Source organism: Aphelocoma coerulescens (genome assembly GCF_041296385.1).
Source record: "Aphelocoma coerulescens isolate FSJ_1873_10779 chromosome Z unlocalized genomic scaffold, UR_Acoe_1.0 ChrZ, whole genome shotgun sequence".
Taxonomy (NCBI): domain Eukaryota; kingdom Metazoa; phylum Chordata; class Aves; order Passeriformes; family Corvidae; genus Aphelocoma; species Aphelocoma coerulescens.
Window position 1 is genome coordinate 34,326,888 of NW_027184085.1, and position 25,132 is coordinate 34,352,019.

The 25,132-nt window shown below is 40.7% G+C and overlaps 1 protein-coding gene across 2 annotated transcripts in view; it reads left to right on the forward strand.

Moving 5' to 3' along the window:
• The first annotated feature begins 5,502 nt into the window (after nucleotides 1-5,502).
• The window catches only part of FOCAD (focadhesin), a 97,448-nt gene continuing 77,818 nt past the window's right edge, over nucleotides 5,503-25,132 (forward strand). The window contains exons 1-6 of one of the 2 annotated variants that reach the window (XM_069000743.1): nucleotides 5,503-5,566; nucleotides 9,402-9,504; nucleotides 9,950-10,038; nucleotides 12,990-13,064; nucleotides 14,731-14,885; nucleotides 18,991-19,095. In XM_069000743.1, the coding sequence (XP_068856844.1) occupies nucleotides 9,982-10,038; nucleotides 12,990-13,064; nucleotides 14,731-14,885; nucleotides 18,991-19,095 (392 nt within the window). In that variant the 5' untranslated portion in view covers nucleotides 5,503-5,566; nucleotides 9,402-9,504; nucleotides 9,950-9,981. Of the gene's footprint in view, nucleotides 5,567-9,401; nucleotides 9,505-9,949; nucleotides 10,039-12,989; nucleotides 13,065-14,730; nucleotides 14,886-18,990; nucleotides 19,096-19,255; nucleotides 19,367-25,132 lie in introns of those variants that run through there. The other variant, XM_069000744.1, reaches the window with a different exon arrangement.

Consider the following 25,132-nt stretch of genomic DNA (forward strand, 5'->3'; position numbering starts at 1 on the left):
GAGTAAGCTAGAAGTAATATTTATGAAGTCATAGAGGGGAGCAAAACAGAATTAAGATGGGTGGACATGTTTTGCCAGCTGCTGGAAGGGGATCAGTGAATCTTCAGCCTGTATATTCTATTCTGACTTGCCGTACCAGCTGCAGATGCCCTTCCATACAAGCTCTGTGTGGTCCACTGAATTCAATAGATTTTAGTAGTAAGCAGCTGGACTTCATTTACACTCTTCCTAATGGTAGGCACCCCTCAATGAACAATGAATTTCCTATCAGAATACTTTTCATCACCATGTGACATAAATTCCAGACACTTTTATATATATTTACAGTTTCCAATAAAAACTTCCCAGCTCTCCAAAAGATACAAATGCAAAAAGCATGCTATCCTAATTTATGGCAATTTCCACCTTTCAATGCTCTGCTGCCTCATCCATTCTCCATTTACCTGTTCCTCAGACAGCATATTTTAAACTGACCAAAACTATACATTTTATCTGCTTCAGACTGCAAATACACACAAATATATGTGTGTGTGTAGAAAATATATACTATATATACATATAGAAACATAGAGCAAGAGCAATAGTTTCCCAGCACATCATTCATCAATATTCTGCCCTTGCATCCCCACCTCAAGGAAATCCTTGAGAGGCTAGGGTAAAAAGGGGCAATGATTCTTATGAAAATGGATGCCGGGAGCCTTGCAAGTCTTTGGGGGAAGTTCTAGAAAGTGATACATTCTCCCCTCAGTCTCATTTTCTCCAGGCTAAACAACCCCAGCTCCCTCAAGTGCTCCTTGTATGTTTTGTACTCCAGATTCTCAAGCAGCTTTGTTCCCCTTCTCTGGATATAAGCTCCAGCACAATGTCTATTCTGTAGTGAAGGAGAGGTCCAAAACTGAACACAGGATTCAAAGTGCAGCCTCACCAGTGCCAAGTAAGGGGATGATCCCTTCCCTGGTCCTGCCAAAGTCACATCACAACTTGAAAACACACACTAAGTAAATCTAAACAAATGAATAGTCTTGTTAATCTCAATTACAACAATTGGAATACCCATCTATTTTTAATTACTCCTGAGCAGTCTTCTTGCAGTTTTGTGACATCAGCTAATGTTCATTTAAAGAAGAAAAGTGGAGGCATAAAACAATCTAAATCACATCTTTAACTGCATTCCTTGAATCCTCCTTAGGTTTTGCTGTGCTGCATCATGTAAGCAAAAGCAGAATGCAGTTTGTTGTTTTGGAGTCTAGCTGAGGTTCAGCTTCTATTACTCGCCCTTGGCTGTTGACAGTTTATCTCGTTCATTGTTGCCTGTGCAAGTAGTAAGATGAACCCCCTAAAGACAAAGTTAGATCTGGATTGTGCAAAGGAGCATCAGTTACATCTGCCTGCAGTTTTCTTGAAATGTTCATCACCTGCTCACACTGGTGATGTTTGGCCCCACCATCAGACAAAAACTTTAGGGTTACTGGATTCAAGATACTGCATCTTTTCAAAGTTATATTATCTAGCACTAAAACAATCCATTTGTACCTGTGTGCCCATTGTGGCAATAAGGCTTGAGCTGTGTACTGTTTCAAAAATATTTCCACCTTGCGTGGGACATGAGTTCGTTACAGTGTATTCCGGAACAAGGAGGTGACTTCTTTCTAATACTGTAGCTGCTGCTGCCACTGATTTAATAAAATCAGATCTAGTTGTACAGAGTAGTATGCAACTGGTCTCTGGTGAGGTCTTAATTTTAATGTTATCACTCCACTAGCTATTCATTTTCATTCATGCACATATAAATTGAAAGGCTTTGTAGGATCTATGAGCCTGAGAGTGAGAGCTGATGTCAAAGATTTTTCTATCTCTCTAAAAACTCTGCCACGCGATACAATCAATGGGAAACTGAAATGGCCAACAGTGCTAGCAATTAGTCTTTGTCAGAAATATGCCTCAAACTTTTACATTACCCTTCAGCAGAGCAAGTGCTGTACAGGCAGTCAAAAAATGCTGTGGGCCTTGCTTGCACTAATACAAAGGGAGTTTTTATCTATGAGCTCCTACAGGATAAAGTTCAGAATGGCATTTCAAGCCTAGTCTTGTGAGTTGCAGAGTACTCCCTGGTGAGTGAAGCAATTTCCACTCTTATTCATCTCAATAGCCTGTGAGGATACAAATCAGGGATTTTTTTCTCATTTCTACCCTCACACTGGCTTTACATTGAAGTCCATGGAAGCTTTGCATGGGTGGAGTGATGGCCCTTCATAGCTGACTACTGTTTACAGCAAAAGCAGCTGCATTTGAAAGCTGAATGCATTTTAAATGAGCCTTCTTAGTTACAGTGGCTAAAGACATAGCTGACTAGGCAGGTCCATTTGCTAAAACTGTATTTCATTACTAGGCTTAAGAGATTTAAAATAAATGTATTTCAATAGCGGTAGGCTTTGCTGCTACTGATTTCTGCAATATATTCTAAACTGGAACTTCCCTTATTCCTCTGCTTCATGATTAAAGCTAGAATTGCTTTCTGGTTTGGATAAAATTCCATGTAAGAAATGAGATATGCAGATTAGGCCATTATCAGGGCTATTACTGTATGATTTTCATTTGCATAGTAACCTTCACTGGGAGACCTCACAGCGTATTACAAATGCTGCCAAGAGAACCTTCTGGCATTTCTTGGAGGCCATTGACATGCATCACCCCTCATGGGATTAGACTGTCCCATAATAAAACAACCTAGAATACCCTAGAAAAAGTGTAACTGGAGACAAGGACTCCTGCCTAGTTTTTATCCTGGAAGAAAATTCACAAACCTGAGAACAGGGCAGTTTTCACAGATTTGCTGACCTTTTCAAGAACTCCTGTCACACAAACTGGAGGGTGGTAAGCCTATTTGCAGCCCAATACAAGCTAGCTGAATTTTATTTTATTATTTTCTGTATAACAGATAGGCCACATTAAGACCAACAGTAAATTGTGTTGGACACACCTCCCAGAGGTGTCATGTTTCTTTCAAAAGGGAAAATTTATTTCAAAAATTTGCTAGGGGAAGCATTTTTCAGCATAATCTGCAGCTGATATGAACTGCTTTGAATCAAACCCAGTTATGACTTTGGCACTGATGCTACCTGCATAACCCCCAAGTATTTCTTCTACTTTAATCGAAGACCTTGAAAGCTAGGGACACCACTTCAGGCAACTACAGAAAATACATCTCAGTGTGACAGCCAGGCTCTATTAGCCTTGCAAGTCGAAAGGCAATCAAAAGCAGTGTCTGCAAAATTAAGTATGTTCTTTAAGAGATATCTTCTGCTTTTTTCCTGCTTCTAAGGTATCAGTATAGAAAAATATGTTATTAAAACAGATTGAGACCACAGGACAGTAAATGGTTTCACAAAGATGAGATGAGTTCCTTTTGTCTCAAGCCACGACTGAGTCTCTGGGGCTACCAAAAGCCCTTTGTGAGAGCCCTTTGTTACGTACACTGTGTTCTCATGCCTCAGTGTCCTTATATGACCTGCATGAAACTCAGGGCTTAGGAACAGTGCTGGCCATTACGCACCACAGTCAAGTGACCCAGAGAATGGATGTTATATTGCTGATACTCTGATACCAAGCATGAAACCTCTGGTGAGGTGCTTGTCAAAGCAAGATGCTTCACAGTATCAACACACTCAGAATGGTCAGCACCAAAATAAACTACTACATGCTCCTTTAATCTCAGAAGATCTCATTGCAGTTTGCATTAAACTGAAAGCCATTTTGGCTAATGCTCATTTGGGCAGTAGCAGACTTGGCACTGTTCTCAGAACTAAGGGTCCCACGTCTAGGGCACAACATGGAGCTAACACACAGCTAGAGAAGTTTCTTTGGATAGCATGCTACTGAGATATACTTCACCTGTCAGGCAAGCTCTGCGACCTGGCAGTTATAAAAGGAAAAGTGCTGTACAGGCAGTCAAAAAATGCTGTGGGCCTTGCTTGCACTAATACAAAGGGAGTTTTTATCTATGAGCTCCTACAGGATAAAGTTCAGAATGGCATTTCAAGCCTAGTCTTGTGAGTTGCAGAGTACTCCCTGGTGAGAGTGAAGCAATTTCCACTCTTATTCATCTCAATAGCCTGTGAGGATACAAATCAGGGATTTTTTTCTCATTTCTACCCTCACACTGGCTTTGTATTGAAGTCCATGGAAGCTCTGCAGGGGTGGAGTGATGGCCCTTCATAGCTAACTACTAACCACAAAACATCAGTAACAAACCAGCCTGTCAATAGCAAGATGTCCTTAGATGAAGCAGAAAGCACGGAATGGGCAGAGGAGACTGAGCACTGCCTTTGGATTCATGTCATCACCTATGGTCACCTGGAGATGGACTGAAATACATCCTTGTGAAAGGTCCTACAGGTCCTTTTACCTCATTTTATGATATTTCAGCAGCAAGCAGACATGGGAGCCCATGTTGGCCAGAGTGTACTGAGCCAAAAGCCACATCACAAATACTTGTATGTGCTGTTTGAAAAGAGCTGCTGCGGAAACGCCACAGATAAAGCAAGCAGTCCACATGTTCTCTGGGATCTGACTGATCTTCCCTTTGTATGTACACATGTAGGCAGCTCAAGAGAATACAGTGAATCACTTCTGGGCTTTTAGTGGCTCTTGGAAGTGCATGTTTTTCCACCAATTTAATGCCGGCAGTGGCAACGCTCCTTGAACGTCATAAACTGCCGACGGCTTTAGCTGGTGAAACTAAAGACAATATATCCCTGATCTTTTTAAATGAAAAAACTGGTGAAAATACTAGACAGACTTGTCTACATATATTTTTGGTTTTTATTTGTCAGCATTCCATTACTTTCAGCTCAAACCAACAGATAACCTTGAGGGAGAATAACCTAACCTCAGAGAATAATCTAATAAATTTCTAACAAATTCCTTTCAATTATTTGTGAATTTTTCTTTAGATATTTTCACTGAGAGCCATTCTTATGTTATACAGGCCTCGTAGAAGTTGACTGTGGCTTTGATGTTAGGGAACAGAAGTGCTGTTTTGTGTTAAACTAACCATCTTAATTGAGAATATAACCTCTGTCTCAGATGTGTGGTTACCAGTCGGTAGCACAGAAGTTACCAAAATACATCAGAACTGGGCTTAAACTCTTCTTTTGCCTTTGAGAGAGCTGCCCGTCGATGTTCTTAGAAGTGTCTTCCAACCTAGCTGGTTCTGTGATTATGTGGTAACATGCAGCAACCAGAGCATCATTTATTCTTCACGTCCAGGGTCTTCCTGATGTCCCTGCACCATACTGACGACTACGTGCCAAAGCATTTAGGAGGCTGAAGACACTCACTCTGCGGTAATGCTGAAGCCGATAAAGGTTTGCGTTCTTTCCTGTGAGGCATCAATACCGGCCGCCCACTCTCCCCCGCGCTACCGGGAGCTCGGCTCCTCCCGCGGCCCTTCCAGCCCCGCCGCCGCCGCCGCGCCTGCGCCGGGTGCCGCGCATGCGCTCAGTGCGCGGCCGGCTCCGGGCGCAGCGGGAGGGAGGCGCGCCCGGCCCAGCCCGGCCTGGCCGAGGTGAGGGGCCCGGGGGGCGGCGGGGCGGGCGGGGGAGCGATCTGCGGCGTCAGGACGGCAGCGAAGTAAAAGCAGCTGTCGCTGCTGCCCTGTGTGAGGGGGTGTTGTTTGTTTGACATTTTTATTTAAAGCTGGTCGCTTTGATAGGTTTGCGTATGTCGCACGCAAGCGGTGAGGTTGTGCAGGTGTTCTCACTCCTGGCTTGGCAGGAACACCGGTTTGAATCGGGAGTCCTTAGAAAGGAGCCGGTGGCAATACATATGAGAAGTGTGGTCTCAGTGCTGCCTGCGATAATTTTCTGTTACTTAGCTTAATTTACCTTGACGGAGTTTCTTTTGGAGAACTGAACCAGATCTGAAGGTGTAGTGCCATGACAGCACCTCTCTGGTTCACTTGAATTAGCAGTGCTTGTCCCTCTTAGCATTAGGATGCTTTATTAGATGTGTGGCAAGGATTTGGTAGTGGAGTGGTTACAGAGGTGGCCTCTGTGAGAAGCTGCCAGAACCTTTCCTCATGTCTGACAGAGCCACTGCTGCAAATGGACCAGCCACTGGGCAAGGCCAAGCCTGTCAGTGATGGTGGCAGCACCTCGGAGATAACAAGTTTAAGAAGGTGAAAAACTGCTGCACAGCAGCAGTCCAAGGAGAGAAGTGCAATATGAGAGAAACAGCCCTGGAGGCACCAAGGTGCGGAAGGAGGGAGATGCTCTGCATGCTGGAGCAGATACTGTTGTGCAATCCGTGGTGGAGACCATGGTACAGTAGCTTGTGTGCCTTGCAGCCCATGGAAGTCCATGGTGAAGCAGGTGTCCACCTGCAGCCAGTGGAGAACCCCATGCCAGAGCAGTGGGATGCCCGAAGGAGGCTGTGACTCCATGGAGAGGAGCCCATGCTGGAGCAGGCTCCTGAAAGGACCGGTGGCTCCATGGAGACAGGAGCCCATTCTGAAGTAGGTTTTCTGGAAAGACTTAGAATGCACACTTGAGCAGTCTGTTCCTGAAGAACTGCATCCTGTAGAAGGGACTCATGCTGGAGCTTTTCATGAATTGCAGACTGTGGTTGGGATCCTGTGCTGGAGCTGGGAAAAGTGTGACTGTGACCTCATTTCCTGACCCCCTACTCCATTCGGGGGGAAGAGGTAGAGAAGTTGGTAGTGAGTGAAGCTGACCGCAGGATAAAGGCAAAGGTGGGGGGAATTTATTTCTAGATTTTTTTCCTATTTCTTATTATTCTGCTCAGATTTCATTGGTAAAAATAAATTTCCTTGACTTGAGTCAGTTTTCCCCATAGCAATGAGTGATCGTCCTGTCATTGTGTCCTGAGCCCTTAATCATATTTTTGCTGCTTTTCCACTTGAGAGACAGTGATAGAGCAGCTTGGTGGCCACCTTGCAGTAAGTCAAGCTCAAGCCTACAGAGGTACTTATCACTTACATTGACTAAACAAGCCAAGGTCCCTTTCCAATACCTTGTCTTCTCTTTCTTTATCTTGTGTGTGTGTGTGTTTGGTGTTCTTTTGGGGTGGATGATTTTTTATGTGTGTGGTTGATGGTGTATCATAGAATGTCCTGAGGTGGAAGGGACCCACAATCATAGAATTGTGGAGGCTGGAAAAGACCTTCAAGATCATCACATCAAGCATTTCCCTGATGCTATGTCAGCTGAACAATAGCCAGAAGTGCGACGTATCCAGTCATTTCTTGAACTCTTCCAGGCATGGTGACTCCACCACTTCCATCCTTGTGGGTTTTCAGGACTTCACTGGGTTTGGTAGAGAGGAAGATGATCTATTCAGACCAGTTTTGATGAGAGGATTGGGCTGGATAAGCTCTGGAAATCTTTGTTCTTAAACTGTCTGATTTGGTGATTCTTACTAGGAATAATACACATGGGTATGGATTTACCAAGGAAAAATTATGCCTCACCCACCTGATTGCCTTTAATAAATAATAATTGGATTTGTAGTCAAGTGGAGGGGTAGATGTCATTTACCTCCTCTTGAACAAGGCTTTCAACTGTCTCCCACCCTGTTTCTGCGTCAAAGGTAGAATATGTGCCTGCTGGCAGGGCTGCCCTCTGCATGGAGGAGAGGAACAGGGTGATGGGAACCTCAGGAATTTTAGCAATGACAAATGCCCTGTCTTGGCTAACCCCTTACAGGATGGGCTGGGGAGCAGTTCTGTGGGGATGGCCATGGGGCCTGGCAGGCATTGCCCTGGGATGTGTGAGAGACCTCTGTTAACAGAGTGAGATTTGTCCACCTCCGTTCAGCACTCCTTGGACCTCATATTGACATGTTCGGTTTTGGATCCCTGTGTAGGGAGAGATACTGACCGTAAAGACTGAATTCAGCAGAGATCATTGAGATAATGGGGCTGGGCCCTTGCTCTTTGAAGAGAGGCTGTGGTTACTAGGACTGGCTCAGCTGGGAGGAGGGACAGCTTCACTGGTACCCAGTAGCAGCCCTGGCACCAGTGGTAGGGGGATGAAAGGAGGCACAGCCAGGCGCTTCACAGGAGTTCATGGCAAATAGAGCTAAACACTGCTGATTGAGAGAAAGCTTTTGTCAATCAGGACAGCTCAGTAAAGTGGTGCCTTCCCTGATCTTGAGAGGTTTTCAAAGCCTCATTGGGCCAAAGTCTTGAGCAACCTGCTCTGACCACATGTCTGAACTTCCTTTGAACTGGAGGTTGGATGAAAAGCATCTTTAGGTCTCTGCCAGCCTTGATTATCCATGTATCCTGTAAATTTTACAGGCATTCCATATGCATACACAGTTGCCTTTTCTAGGGGTGAATGCTGAAGACTGAGGAACTGTTCGGGTAGTATTTAAATTAATTGAATTGCAGTGATACAGCTGTTGCATTGTAACTATCCTAGATGTTTAGTTTAGATTGATAGAAATTTGGGGTTTGTGTCTGATGGAAGGACAATGGACTTCCAGTCTGTCTGGAATAGCTGATTTGTGCTTACATTGAAAGTATGCTCTGTGCTTGTAATGTTGCTGTGCAGTAGTTTTTCCTTTTAATGTGAGTAAAAAAATTACCTGATGAGAGATAGAATATAATTCCAGTGTGTTTGTGTCAACACTGCCCGGGAAGGACCCTTACCTAATTTTGCTGCTTGTTGGGTAGAACTTAGGGGGCTTGGATTTATATATATAAATAGGTTGATACATCTAGATCCACTGGAGTTATTAGCTATGCTCAACAGATCTACATATGTCTGGATTTGTTTGCTATAGCAGTCTTTTTTGGTTTTTTCTAAAGCAAGGTATCAGCTCTAGTTTAATGTGCATTCATTTATTATATGGACACCTATTGTCTCAAAATGCAACTACATCTGTTCTAAAACTATACAAACCCATACTGGCATCAGTGTTGGTTTTTTTCTTCTGCACTTTCAGACATGTAATCCACAAGTATCTGGGAGTAGCTCACTGCTTAACTGCAAGGAATTTGTATTCACTGATCTCTTATTGTAACTATTAATTTTGAGTTTTCCTGCTGCAAATGGTATTTTTTGTGGCACATGCTACATTTACTTGTATCCAGGCTTGAATTCCATCCTTTTTAAAATCAGTGGCAAGATTCTGAATGCATCACGCTGGTAGTGTATCTTGGAATTGGAGTATTATGCATGTATATATTTCCTCAGGGCTTATTGCAAAGGATCACACTTAGGTTTTCAACAAGTACTAGCTTTTTGGTTTTTTTAAGGAAGCCATTCTAAATGACTGGAGGTGAGTTTATAGTAGACTGAAATATTTGAGTATTTCCTGTGACCTCAGTTTCATTGGTGTGCAACAAACTGACTTCTAATTTTTCTTTAATGTAGGTTTATGTGTGCTTGTGAGTACGTGCATATTCCAACTTACTGAGAAGGTTTTCACTTTAAGTGTTCCAGCGCCTAACTACAATTACCATTTGCAATCTCACAGGTTAGTCTTTTGTTTGTTTTACTTCTGGTTTTACATGAAATAATGGAAAATTTGTGGATAATTTTGCATTTTAAATCATGTTTGAGAGACTGTGAACACACCTCTTGAGCTGTCTCATTTTCAAGTCAATGAGATATACTTAAAATGCTCTCAAGAATACATGCTCTCAGAGTACACATATGCTGTGCCATATGGAATGGTGTATTTGTTGCAGCTTTAAGAAATGTCTGTAACCCATTCTTTGTGCTGAACCAATGAGTATTCACCATTTCTTGGGTTCAAGCCCAAAAGACAAGGTGATATGGTAGATTTCAGAGGGGGAAGAAAATGCTTTAATGCTTGCATCTGTTGTTAAATACAACATAAATCTTGGGGGGAGGGGGTTGTAGAAAATAACACGCTGTCCTTCCTAGTCCTAAGTATATTTTTTCAATCTCTCTTGCAGAGTGAAATTTAGTGTCATATGACAGAGCCAAAATGTTGGATGACATCAAGAAGCGATTTGAATTTCCTAATGCAGTTGTTCAGTCACAGGTGATTTTTTAAAAGCATCAAAACAAATCATGTTGTCTGTGGAAATGTTTGTTCCAACAGCTGCTGCTTATCTGCCTATCTGTTTTTTTTTTTCCAAAGTCAGAAAACCAGAGAAACAGGGTATTCTTAAATTGCAATCAAATTCTAATTACCCTCTCTGTGTAATCGAAACATAAGACATAATTGCTCATCACTATAAAGTCTCTTCAGGAAAATCAGAAACTTTCCATGACTGGATGGTTGGAGTGTGGCCAAGTGTTTTTTAGTGACCTTGTGATCTCAAGAGAAGCCAGAAATTACCAGATGCTGTGTGTGGGGCTGAAATATTTCACAATACTCCATAGAACTGCTCTGTTTCTTCCTTTGTGATGAGAACTGATGAACTACTGCAGTCTTGTCTGTCATCAAGGGATGACTGTGTGCAGCTCAGCTCAGCCCCCTTTTTTTTCTGATCCATGCATTGGCTCCTCATCATTTTCACCTGAAATTCTCATGTACAAAAAATGTTTATCATAGTATGTTTAATGGGCAGGAAAGAGTGATAGGAATAATAGTCTCTGGTTAAAAAATATACCTTCTTTGCTTTGGCCATTTCTCATTTCAGTATTAAAAATTTATCTCTTTGGCTGTAAGTTCATTGCGGATTTCCCTGTTTTCTTCCTCATCCTGTTTTGAATTTAGGAATAAATATGTACCCATTTGTTTGGTAAAATAAGTTGATGGAAATGCAGTCTGTGCATCTTGATGCCTCTCTTGCCTCTTCATTTCAGTCAGTTCACCTTGGTTTAACAGTAATTAGGTTTGAAAGAGAGATGCAGAAGTCTTCTTGTCATCAGCTTGGCATTTGGGAGAAAAAGCCATGTCCCTGAAACCTGAAGTTCATCTAAGGTCTAGCAGTGTCTTGCACTGCAGATGAGTTTATATCGTTACTACCCTTGATGAGTAGGACTCAGCATCTTTGAAGCAGTTCATTTTTCTTGAGTGCAGAATGTCCCCATGGTACACTGTTGTATTGCTTAAGTATCATGACTTATCACTACAGCTGAACATCATTAAGGTCTATTGATGTGCTTTGGCTGATTTTGTCCTGTCCTTTGGCTGTTTTCATAGTTTCCACTTGTATTCTGTGACCCCTGGAAAGTATTCTGCAATCTTCTAATCAGGTCAGGATTCAACTTCATGAGGGATGTCTTTTCTTTCTGGGACCAAGCAAGACATCTGCTCTGCAGGGCATGTAATCTATGCACGATCAGAAAAGTGAGGAACTTGAGCATAAATTTGTAGGTCATAAAGTTTTACTGCTTAATCAAGTTCTAGAAACCCAGGGACCTAATCTGCATTTTGACTTTTCTGTATAGCTAGGTCACTGCAAAAGCCAGGTTTCTGTTGATAAGCCCCTTTTCCTTTGTAATGGAAGTGTCTTAAGGATGTAGGTGTGAATTAACTTCTGAAGGTCCTTGTAAAGAGGAAAAAGAAAAGATAATTTACCAAAAGGCTTCCCTTGGTAAGTTCACTGAAAGAGCTCTGACCTGTCTGGGGAGTGCACTGTTGCTCTTGCAATGGGATAGCTGCAGAAAAATAGAGATAAATGTCTGACTTGGTCCCATTTTCTCCTTCTGTTTCCTCAAGAGTAAGATTTCCAAATAACCTGTCTTTTTAAGTCAAATGTGTTAGAGTACATATCCTTACTTGTGAAAAGCATAGTCCTTGTAGTCTAGGAATATTTAAAGTGCCATCTTTCCAAGAAATGTAAGTTCTTACTTCAGTTTGTTACGACAGGTTAGCAACTAGTACCTAAATGAAGTGGAAATAAATCTTGAAAGCAGAAGGAGCCAGGTACCATTGAAAATAATCTGTTCCTGTCATTTTATACACTAACAAAAATGAAATGCTAATTTTTATTCCTTGCTGGCCTAGTTTACTTTTTCCAAAAGTAATGATCTGTCTTTACCAGGGAAGTGTAGATGCAGTAGCTGCTCTGGGCACACTGATAGTCTGAAACATTTTTGTGCTGTTACTATGAAAACATGTCTTTCTGTCTTTCACAGAATGGGTTTTCTGTGTAACAGTATCAATAATTATGACACAAGACAGAGGAAGTCATTATAGATGAGTCAGAAACAAAAGCCCAGGTTCAAACAACCTGAAGCCTTTGAGTGTATTTCAGTTCACATTTAGATTTTGAAAGGCAGTTTGACAAAATCCAGCTTCTACTAAAATAGAATGAGGAGCTTAGTCTTTGCCTCAAAAGAATAAACCTGGGCTGTTTTGGGGAACGGAAGCCTTTTGTCTTGAAGATTTTGACTATTTAAAACTTGTTAGTGATTTCTGCCAAGGAATAGCTTAATGAGAAATAATGTTAATGTCAAATTCCCTGTTTAAAGTAAATGAAACATTTCTGGCAGGAGTTGTGATAAGGGGATATGCAAAGTGCTTAACGCAAAACTTGTGATGCAAAAATTTGGGCAGGTTGCTTACATTTGCTGTGTTCTGTTTCCTCTCTTGCTTCTGCTTCCCCATATAGTACAGGATTTAGTAATTACTAGTGCTTTTAAGGACATGGGGATCTGTGCAGCAGTAGAGCTATAAATGTTTATTGAAGCTGTTGCATTAAAATATCTGCAATTCCTAAATATCTGTGTACCTGTACAAAGAGGCCTTTGGACCTATGTGGAGCCCTATGGAAGTTTGTTTCTTTTGTGCCTCAGCGTAACAGTAAAAGTGAGTATGTCAACATTATGGAAATTTTTGACCCTGAAGCATGTTTCAGCTTCAATACCCATAAGGTTGTATTTCAAATCATAACAAAATGATCATATGCAACAGCATTATAAAGACTTCTTAATGGAGAATTTAAAAATCATGCATGTGGTTTTTGTTTCTTCAAATTTCTTTTAATTTTATTTCTTTTCATGCATCTGTGTATGTTTTTTATTTCTTTTTCTCTTTAGGCAGTGGGCCATTTGATTGCTGCAATACTGAAAGAAAAAGTTTCTTCGAAGAAGATCAGACAGGCTTCTGACCAGGTCTGTGTCATTTTTTCACTTTTGTCTTCTCTTTCATCCTTACGTGATAATTCTGTGTGCTTTTTCTAGGTTTTCCCATTCTCCATGGTGTAATTTTAGTACAATTCTAGAACTTAAATAAGGTAGTTATCAATATGTATTTGGGCATGCAGGTAGGAACAGTTAAACTCTGGCACCAGAAGAGTAGTTTTACTTCCATTAGAAGACTTAATGGCAGAAGTCTTAATTCTGCAGAATACCCACATCTAGCTATGTTCAGTTTAGGAGAGTTCAATTAGTTACATTACTGAGAGTGAAGTACCAAAGGATGAGACATTGTCTCTTGAGTTGGAAATTTGTTTACATTGCTATAAAAATTTCAAAAGGTATGGCATTTCACATACCTGCATTGGTGTTATATTTCATATTGGCTAACTAGAGCTTGTCTTTCTTTAGGAGAGAGCAGGATGTAAAGGCATACTTTTCATTTTAAATGAGTCAAGCTCACTTAAATGCATGTCTTGTTAACAGAGAGATATATGAAATGTTGGCAATTGCAAGTGTCGCAGCAAATGGGAAAGGTGTTAGTTAGGATTTGCGCCTGTTTTTTCTCCCCAAGAGCTGATATGCCCAGAAATGAACAGAAGATGATCTGTGGATTTTTATTACACAGTCTGGGGACTTCACTCTGACAAATCCAGACATGGAAAGTGCTAAGTTTTGATGTGAGGGAGTATTGGAGGTGTGTAGTTTATCTAACAGAAGCTCTTTCAGAGTCCTGATCATAATCATGTTCCCAAATCACATTCTATTTTGAGCTACAAGCTGATATTTTCCCTTTAATGCTTCTTATATGAAGGTATAATGCTGAAAGACAGCAACGCCTTCTAAAATGCTAGGAAGCAGAAGATTGTGCTGGTTAGACATTGCAGACTTCCTTTATATTCAAGAGCATTTTGCCATGTTTGGTTGTTTTAAAACCTGCCTTGTTCTCCATTTGTAAGTCACAAAGTCAGCAAACTAACCCGTGAGTACTAATTTACTATGGAAACAAGCAGCAGTTTTGATGATTACTGCCAAATCTTCATGCTTACTAGCAAATAGAGCTTCATGTGTTTCGTAAAGATGACTTACCTTTGGATAGCCCTTTGTACACCTGTCTTTACCTGTCTGTGCTACACGTTGCTGTAGACACAGCTTGTCATGGCAGTTTCTGAGTTGTCTCCAATTGCATCCGTATTTTTTAAATCAGGAAATTGATGATAACCTGCCTGTGGATGCCCCATGTGCCTGGATGTGTTCGAGGTCAGGTTGGCTGGGGACCTGGGCAACCTGACAGTGAGTAGCATCCCTGCCTATGGCCCAGATATATGGTCTTTAAGGTCACTTCCAACACAAACCATTCCATGATTCTCTCTGCATAGGCACAGCTGAAAAGTTCATCTGCATTACCTTTTTGTCAGAGACCGTAAGTGCTGTACTCTGCCTTGGACCTAGACAGCAGAGGGCAAGAAAATGGGAGCTGTCCCCACAAAAACCTTTCTGAGGAATAGAATCTGTACCCCAGCTTCCTCTTGCTTCAGGAGAAGCTGTTGAGTTGGTTTTTATTTAAAAGTGTGTTTGAGATGAATGAAGATAAATCAGCGTGAGCCTTCTCATTACCTGTGTCCCATGCTTTTGCCTTCAGACTCCTGCTCTGAACCTGCTTTGGGAGAAGTGCTGCAGTGAGAATGTTGCCTTGCGAACAGCCTGCTGTGAGGGCTTGGTGGCACTTGTAGTGGAGAAACATGCCGAGCTTGACTACGTTCTTCATGGAGCTCTCAACCTAATTCCCTCAGCAAGGTAGTATTTGGTTGCCTGATTTTTGTTGGCTGGTTATCAGTTATTGCTTTTCTCTTACAAGTACAGAGGAAGAGAAGTTCTGTGTCAGTATCTTCAGATACACTGTGGCATTAAGGGCTGCTACTGCCCTGCCACTCTGCTGAAGGGTGTTGCTTTCACCTTTGCTATGTAACAATGTGGGTCTGACATAAGAACTCTTAGAGTATTCTGTGGATGTAAGCTGAAATTGTTAGTAGTTCAGACTAGTGCTCTCAACTTTGAACTGTGGAGCCTCAGAAGTCAATGAACTGCTTAGTTTTGTTGCCCCTGTCATAGAAAGGGGAAAGAAATGGCAGAAACTTCCATTATGGGGGATTATGTCGTGGTTTAACCTCAGTCAGCAGCCAAGCCTCATGCAGCTGCTCGCTCACTCCCCTACCAGTAGGGTTAGGGAGGGGGTAAAAGGTAGAAAACTTGTGGGTTGAAATAAGGAAAGTTTTAACAGGGAAAGTAAAAAGCTGTGCACACAAGCAAATCAAAACAAGAAATTAATTCACTGCTTCTCATGGGCAGGCAGGTTTTCAGCCATTTTCAAGAGAGCAGGGCTCCATCACGTGTAATGATGACTTGGGAAGACAAATGCCATCAATCCAAACACCCCCTCTTTCCCTCCACTTTATATACTGAGCATGATGTTACATGGTCTGGAGTATCCCTCTGGTCATTTTGGGTCACCTGTCCCTGCTCTGTCTTCTGCCAACTTGCCAAGCACCCCCAACTTCCTCCCCAGTGTGGCAGTACAAAAAGCAAAAAAGGCCTTGGCTGTGTGTAAGCCCTTCTCACCAGTAACAAAAACATCTCTATTGTCTGTAAACATCCGTGTTATCCACCCTGTCTTCAGCACAAATCTAAATCATAGCCCCATACCAGCCACCGTGAAGAAAATTAACTCTATTGCAGCCAAAACCAGCACAGAGGGAAATAACCTCATCAGTCTATCAAAAAACTGGTTGCTCAAATAAAGTCACCATAAGAATGTGTGTTGGGAGTAGGAATGCTGCAGTTTGTTTCCTTGTCTGCTGAGGAAGAAGTTACTTCACTTTGAAGCTACTTCCTCCTGCACAATTCTGCAGATAGTGTGCTTACATCTCGCAGTGGTCTTTTGACCTAGACTGCCTGTCCAACATATTGAGAAAATGCAGTTGTGAGGGAAAGAGGCACTGTGCATAACATTTAGAAATAGGAAGTCACATGATGATTGGGAATAGATTTCCATTCAAATTTACCAACCTTATTAGCAGTCCCTTTTGACTGCTAAGTGGATTTGTGCACCAAGCTGTGACATTCTCTTGCTGGGGACGGGTAGAGTTGTTTTTAGCCAAACCGGCTATTTAGAGCTATGTTTGTGATACTTTGTGCTGGTGGACTCAACACAGAGGTTGCAAGAACTATGCTATTCAAGACATGTTCTTCACCCCTTCTCTCCTTCACATAATCAGTTTTACACTAAGGTCTCTCGTATTCAGTCTGAGCCAAAGGTGAGCTTAGGTTTGAGTAAGCTAGTGAAATGCTTAAAATTTTTTTCTAACCTTGTGACTTGCTTGTTTACTGCTAGGGTCTTGCTGTGCTGATGCTGTTTCTATGCTGGGTTTGCAATACATGATTACAGTTTCCTAGAAGAGGTTTCGTAAATATATTTTTATAATATAGGTAATCTCTGCAAACCACTGTCCTCCAAATGCCAAAATTTTGGGGCATTTTGGGGTTAAGGGAGGAGTCTGCATTGTTAACGAATACGTAAAAGTACCTGTGCTAAGACTATGAGAAACTGAGTCCTTGGCATAAGGTGGAGTGAAAGTTTTATTAACTGTGGCTTGCAGAGTAAGACATTTGAAGTTCTTGTTCAGCTGAGGGTTTGTTACAGTATCAACAGTTTATAAGGTTATAAAATGTTAATACAGCTTTGTACTTCAAAGAATAAACAGTGTAAAATGTGATATTTTAGATTAAATTAAGCTTAAGAACAAAATCAGAGTTACATACTGAAGGGACTGTGATCTGCCCCATTTCTACACTATTCTTTGATTCTTTAAAAAATTTTTTTTTCATGTGTGAAACCAACACATGACTGATTGCTATACTAAGTGCTGGCAAATTACGCAGTAACCTTTCATGTATTTTTGGCTTCTTTCCCACTGCTACCCCCTCTTCCCCCAGGCTGCTACAATTCAAACTGCATACACTATGGATTGCAAGGCAGGGTTTATGTTGCCTAACCACAGAAATCTGTGGTTTAAAATGTCTGTAGCCTCAGGAGCTCATTAAACTGACAATTTCAGATTGCCTCTCTTCAGTGCTAATACTTTTTTTTTACCGAGACATAGAATTGTAGCCTGCAGTCCACCATCCCGTGCCCTGCCAGATTTTTTTCTGTGTGCCTTTGCAGTGCTCTGTGCACAGTGTCACTAAAATAAAAAGTAGCAGCCAGTGGCAGCTAGCAGAAAGGCATTTGCAACCACCAAACACTTTCAGTGCTGAATGGAGTTAGGTGTATATTTTATTGGCAAAGGCTACACATGTAGTATTCTTGTTTCTCTTCCTTCTGTTACAATGAATTTTGCAGGGGATAAGTGCACCTGCTGGATTATATTTTGTCAGATGTATCAAATTATGCACAGTAGAAACGACGTTTTGGTAGAGATGAAGCTTTCATGTTTATCTGAGTTAACTTCTTTGGTTCACAATACCTGCTCATTGTATGTACTATTATAATTGGCTCTTAAGACCCGGTGTTTCCTTTTATGCCCTAAGAGTTTAAACTGCGTGGAACATCATATTTGTGTGCATGTTTGTGTGTTTATGCATATATAGGAAATATATTTACATATGGAGATACATAGACATGTATTTTCACGTTTTTAAGATTGGTTTCCAGCATTTTGTGTAGATGGCAATGGGAAAATTCTGCCTGTGTTAGTAATGAACAAGGATAAATAATCAAGTCAATCTACTGAAAAACCTGTGAAAAGATTATTGTAATCTTAAAGAAACTGTCAGAAGGATTTCTGTGTATATGCATGTTTTCAGAATGTTTTTATTACTGAGCATCCATGCCTATAGGAGGTGGGGGATGTCCTTGCAATATTACATGCCTTTGTGTTGCTTGTGTTCAGGAGGTGAGTGCAAAGCCTAAAGAATCTCTTCTCTTCCCACTTCCTGCTTGGGAATTAGGACCAGCAATGCAGGAGTTTCAGAACAGGAAAGACCATTTTCTTACTGAGTGTTTTATGGTTTGTCTTTTTCTTCCTTGCTGCAGTTATCCAATTGAAGCTGGGAAATACTCTTGCAAATTCCCGTTTAACTGACTTTTTCTGGCAGTGAAGAATCTAAAAGATTGTTCTCTGTTTCCCCCCCCTACATCCATCCCAAAATCTCCCTCTGTGTTTTAGGTTGACTGTATGGGGATTTCGAACTCTGCAGCACATCTTTCTGTTAACTGCTTTGCAGCAGAGTTCTGTCAAGCCTCAATGTCTTCTTGTATTGTCAGATTTCACTATTTTGAGAGCAAGGTGTCACAACAGCCAGTCATTTTATAAGTGGTCCATTCTGGAAGAGAGCGAGAAAATACAAGCATATTCTATCACTTTTGATCTGGGTCAGTGCTTTCCAGCACAGAAGAGAGAATATAGTACTTTGCCTGTATCTGAACTATAAAAGTAAGCATTTAGTAGTGGGGAAATCCACTGTGGGACTCTGTAGATGTTCCCTGGTGTGCCATAGCACCTTATTGAGAAGAGTCAGTCTGCAGGTGGTGACAAGTATGGTAAAGGTTTGACAGTTTAAGTGCTGTTTGCCTTGTATTCCCATTCGTGTAATATATGGTAGAAGCAACCCATCAAAAGTTTTGATTGATACATTAATTATTCTCTTCGCTGTTTTTTTCATTATGTGAAAAGGAAAACAAAGATACATAAATGTGCAACTTGCCTAGAACTGTGTGGGCATAAGTTAAGAGGTCCACAAGTAGAACTCCAGGTCCCAAGGGTCAATTTTCTTCCTTCTCTTATGTACAACTCAATTAATGTAGCTGCAGACTTGACAGTAACTCAGTTCTTTTTGTCAACAGGAATGTGCACGGTTTAGTAAAAACTATTTGCAAGTTAATACAAATTCAAGCTATTCAACTGGGAAAAGATGGAGATGAGTCTGTTCGGAGTCTGTATGGAATCAGGTTAGTTTCACATTCCTTGTATTTAGAAACGATAGTAATTTTCTCTCTGATTTCCAGAAAAAAAAGAGAAGTTAATACTGGAATTTAGTCTTACTCTTTTTTGTCTGTTTTGCTTTGTTCACACTGTGCAGATAATCATGTGCTGGCACAGCTTGCCCACGGAGGTTGTGGAATCTCCGTCCTTGGAGATAACAGAACCTGACTGCATGGGATACTGGGTAGCCTTCACTAGCTGACTGCTTGAGCATATGGGTTGGACTGGATGATCTGAGTAGGTCCCTTTCAACCTAAATGATTATCTGATTCTGTGATTTTTTTTTTTTTTTGGTTGAAAGTTTTAAGGAGTTTTGTAATACAAGGGATAAGATTCCCGCCATAGGCTCGAAAGGGACAAAGGCAGTGTGAGAAAACAAGTACTAAGACTTATTCAAATAGTAGATGATTTCTAATATTTCTTTTAATAAGTATTTTATTTTAAGGCTACGAATCACTTCCCTCTCACTTGTTTTTCCTGCTTTATTCTTATTCTAAAAGTCGTGTTCCTGAATGTCTTTGCTGTTAAGGTGATTGACATATAAAAATAAAATACTTAAAGATGAATATACAGCTACTTATCTAAAACTTCTTGTCATGCAATACCAGACTTTTGAAGAGGACATCCTAGAGACTTCATCCATCTCTTGAGAAACCATGAGTCAGTACTGACATTACAAGCCTCTATTGTATCTTTTCTGGAGAATGTCCCAGCTTGGTAGATGTCATGAATGCTTTTCAAGTTACTTTTTATGCAGTTAACAGGTATTGTTGCAGGAGGCTGTAGCTATAATGGCTTAAGGATATAAAATGCATTATTTGAGAGATAGGAATCATGTCTTTAATTAAGCAAAATGAAATAGTGAAGAAAAGTGAAGCAGACTTTGGAGTGCTGGATGTGTTTGCATTCCTGAAATTCTGCATGCATTTGTTTTTGTGGCTGTATCAGATCTCTTTACAAAATCCCTACTTGTATAGAGCAGTTTAAAATTAAAATGCAGGTAATGAAGATAGAACTCTTTTGAACACTTTTTTAAAAGCTTCTGGTAGAAGAAGCTAAGTTAAAGGAACTTAATTCTGGCTTCGTATGTAAAAGAGGGTGGTGGGATGTGGCTGGAATAAAGAAACAGCCTCTGCCCAATCAGACGCAGAAAGGTTATTACATTTTTTTCCCACTCATTAAAAGAGAAATTACTGGTAACATACAATGAAGGTGAAATTTGGTAATTCAGAATGGTATAAAGTAAAGTAATAGAGAACTGAAAGTAAGAAGCAGACTTTTATTTAGCCAATATGGTTTTTGTTTTCCCTTTTGGTTACAGCTAACTTTAATGAAGAGAAATGATTATTTGACATAGGGTCAGAGCCCTGGGGTTTTGAAACGTGACTTCTGTTTTTTTAGTGTACAGAGCAACCTATCTATTCATTGTTATGTAACAATTTTTGTCATTGTGCCATCAAGTGCCATTAAAACCTGATTTTTTGTAAGGAATAGAAGAATGTATACAGTAGCTCACCAACAGTAATCTCCCATTACAGTGCTCATATATTATGCTGTCAACTGTGCAAAAGTATTCCATATGGAAATCATCAATGAAGAATCAAAATGCAACAGTACATTCTCAAGTGGTTTGCTATTGTCACCAGTATTACAGGATAATAAATAAATGTGGTTTAGGCCAGTGTTAATTCTGGACAATAGAATTAGTTTCATAATACTTCTTGTTATGATGTAATATCATGATCAGTTCCTGAAAAGAAATGGGAGAAAATTAACGTCTTGCAGATTTATTATATAGTGCATTTTATTATATAGTGTTTGTCTGGGGTGGAGTTAGCTTTCTCCATTGCAGCCATCTGCAATGAGAACAGTGTTGATAACACACCAGTGTTTTGGCTGCTGCTGAGCAGTGCTATCCTTCCAGCCCATTGCCGTCCCTCAAAAGGCCAGGAAAGTTGGGGTAGTCAAGACTTTGGGAGGGGACATAGCCAGGATAGCATACCAAATCTATCCCAAAAGGGATAGTTCATACCACATGCTGCTGTGCTCAGGAATAAAAGCTAAGAGGAAGGAGCTGGGAGTGGATTCATTATTAGGGCGTATGTCTTCCAAAGCAACTGCTACACATACTGACACCCTACAGCACAGGAAGTGGCTGCGCGTTGCCTGCTGAGAGAAAGTAAAGAGTATATTTTTTTATTTTCCTTTGCTTTCTTTTCTAGCATTTTCTTTTCTTTAGTAAAGTGCCTTTATCTTGACCCAGGAAGGGCTCCTGTCAGCATTCTCAGTGCAGGTGGTTTATGATATGAGTGTACAGAAAATTTGATGTAATTTTTTTCTGAAAGCTATTAGCCTTTCTTTCATGAACTAGTATTTTATGATATTCTTAATGATTCATCATGCATGGCTTTACTGTTTTAAAGGTCTGGAGAGCTGCCAGTTTTCTGAATTCAAGATTCAGAGCAGGTAGAAAAATGCTTTAAAAATGCATGTTTGATGGAGTAAAGTGCTGTTCCTGAAAGGACCAGCTTTCTGAAAGGACCGGGGTCACATCTGCATACGCAGAAAAGTATGTTGACTGCAGACATTGTTTCCTCATACAGAAAAAAAAGTCTGTCACTAAATGTGTTCTTAAATCAGATTGGAGCTCAGTTCTGCTCAGAGATGTAACAAAAAGGTTCAGATGACCTAAAAGTTAAAAATAATGTATGTTTTTTTGTTACCCCTCACAAAGATTTATCTTTGGGTAAACACTATGTTTGCTTGGGTGTTTTGCTTTATCCTGAACCCACTAGCAATAATTTAGGATTTTGGCACTGTAATGTCATTTAAAGATGTGTGTGTTTTACATTGCTGTTCTGGCAGTTCTTAAGTTCTTAAGATGGTGTTGGCAATAAATTGCATCTACACACCTTACTTACTGCTAATAGCATTATCAAATGAAACTTTTTTGGTTTGCACTTTTTGATATTTCATTATTAATCACTGTTCACTGTGGAACTTAGGTGACTTCTTTCACGATCCAGTTCAGTGCAGTTTTACTAGTTTCAGAACACACAAGATCTGTCATAAAAGGTTTGCTTTTTTTTCTAGGTAATAAGCCATTTTAATTTTAGCTTCAGTGTCATTGTAAGCATTTAAGTGATGCCTGGAGGCATATTCTCTTGATTAGGAAAGGTAATTAATTTTTAAAATATGCCAAAGTTATTGAAATAAGAAGCTGCTATTACCCTATATGTCTTTACAAGGACTATGTACTTTCAATGTTCTGGCATTGCATGTGGACAGTATTTCTAGCTTTCTGCCAGATAAGGATCTGGTCTATAATCTTGCCGGATTCAGAGACTAGATTCAGAGACAAGCAACACGATTTTTTGCCTCTTGCATGCTGTCATCTTTGGAAAGCTGCAATGAAGCAATAAACCTAACTTTTCTGGTCTTTACAGATTGTAAAAGACTCTAACTTTAGTAAAATATTTACAAAATCTAGGTAGGTGGACATATGAAGAACATGTATGTAAGTTGACAAATATTTGAGAAATGAATGTGAGATGTGACAGGCTTCTAGCCCCAAATATGAGGGCCAGACCTGTAGTATGCATAGTTTGTGTTCTTAGTAGATGGCATCTGTTTTCTGAGCGTTTCAAGTAGTCCATCACATCAGTCAGCTTTCTGAAAGAACTTTTGTCTTCAAATTATTTATTTGCCTGAAAAGAAAAACATGTCTTCAGAAGAAAAATTATTTGATGAGCAGAGGAGGAACCAGTCTAAAAAAAAATTAAATCCTGTGTTTTTAGCTCTGTTGTAACCACATAGCAAAGAAATGAGAGTCATTAGGTATGTAAATACTCTGCAACCAGCTTTCATAGTTTGGTGGGCCTTTCATTTAGCTGATGGCTATGTAACTCTTTGATTATCCTCACAACTAGTGAGTTTCCCAGGATTTAAAAAATATTGACCTTGAGAATGTAAAAAAACCATAATGAGGAGTACCTCTTTTAGTGTAAGGATATGTCTGCTAGATTATGTTTTTTCATAAATAGTGTCTTGCTAGGCATAACATAACTCTAAACATTCCTGCTTATAGCAGGTAATTATTACCTCTTTAGCTCAGTCAAGGGAAGCCTTAATGTACCACCACATAATGCATTTCAAATTTGCCATGTAATGGGAAAAATTATATTTTTATTCTTCTATGGGTTCTTGCAGATCTCGTTCACTTCATCTGGAGCTGGGTTGGTTCAGCATTGCTTAAGATGAAGCCCATGTTGTATTACAGTGTTACTGGATGTGAGTGTGTCTCAGTGAATGTTGTCTTCTCTAATAAAAAGACTGTTGGAAATTCTGGCTTTTTCCTCCTCAGAAGTTTTTAGAACAACAATAGTAAATGAAATACCATTGTAAATCCTTCCTAAAAGTTGTATCTGACTGTGTCACTCATGCAGTCTCTGAAACTGAGGCAGTGTGTCTTGAGATAAACCACTTCAGTGGGTGGCTCTCAGATCATCTACTGCTGAATAGGTAAAACTCCCTGAAGGTCTCTCTGGTGTGTAGAACAGATTTGTTGGACCTGTGAACTGGAAAGATGGTTAACCAAACTGAAGGTGGTGGTTTGCAGCAAATTTATGCTGCCTTTCTCTGTTTGCTCTTCCACTTATAGCATAGACTGGTTTGGGTTGGAAGGGTTCCTAAAGATCACCTAGTTGCAGCCCCCCAGTCACCAGACAGAGACACCTTCCACTAGACCATGTTGCTCAAAGGCCTATCCATCCTGTCCTTGACTTTCAGGGATGGGGCATCCAGAGCTCTGGGCAGTAAGTTACACTAGTTAAATGACTTCGGTTTTGTTTCTGACAGAAAAAGTTATGTACTTAAGGTTTCCCTCCTTCCCAGGTTTTCTTCTATCTGCTACTGTACAAGGGTATGTTACAATCCAGTTATTAAGGTTCTTAGAAATGCCTCTGCCCGAATTAAGGTGCAAATGAGACCATATGCCAGTCAATAGTAAGGGTTTTATTTGATGGTAAATATGAGCAAGAGAGAGAGAAAGGAAGAAAGAAAGAAAGAAGTAGAAAATAAGTGGGGGGGGGGGGGGGGCAGAGAGAGAGTGACAGGGACAGAATAAGTAAAATATCACCATTCTGTGGATCCCAGCGATGCTCCAGTAGATCCTCTCCAGCTCGTCTTCTTGGTGGTGAAGGTCCCCCCTGAAAAGCTTAGAATCCGATGGGTTTATATACCCTAGAGCCAGGTAGCAATGTCTGGCCATGTGCCCCTGGGGTGGGGGTCAGTCTCTCCCAGCAGACTCTGGGTCTGTTGCACCACGTGCAGCCCTGTGGGGCCCAGCCTCTCACGGGAATGTCCCATGGATGCGGCCTGTGGGGTTGGGGGTTCCACAGCTGGGCTGGAGGATGGATGTCTATTGCCTCTCACCAGAGGTTGCACCATGCACCAAAACCTCCTCCTTCCCCCTCGGCTGGGGGGAGTCTGTGTAAACCTGGCTTCTGTGAGCTGTGCTCTCCCCCCCAAACTCAACCGGGGATGACTGAACAGTGGGCTTCCCTTTATCTAATCAGCAGTTTGACTTTCAGTTCAAAGTCCCACTCTTCAGGGAAGCTTCTTTGGTTGTACCTTCTTTATAATGAGCAAAACTTTATATCAATGAGGCATGAAATATTTTCAGTCTCTGGCAGGGTAGTCATCGTTTAATGCAAGTATCACACTTATAGGTGGTGTAGATGGCTTTCAGTCACTGACTTTGGAGATGCAGAAGGTGTTGGCGATAGATTAATCTGAAAACAGGTGACTACTAGGCCTCAGTGACCTTTATAATGTCAGGGGGCTGACAAAGAGTAAAGTGGAAGTGTCCAGCCTGGTGGTATGACCAACCTTTTTCCTTTTCTGTTTCTTTTACCACATGACAAAATAAAAAAATAAAAAAAAAAAGGAGAAAAAAATTGTTGGGAGCAGGTTTAAAGTATTAAGTAGGATGATGGTCACCTC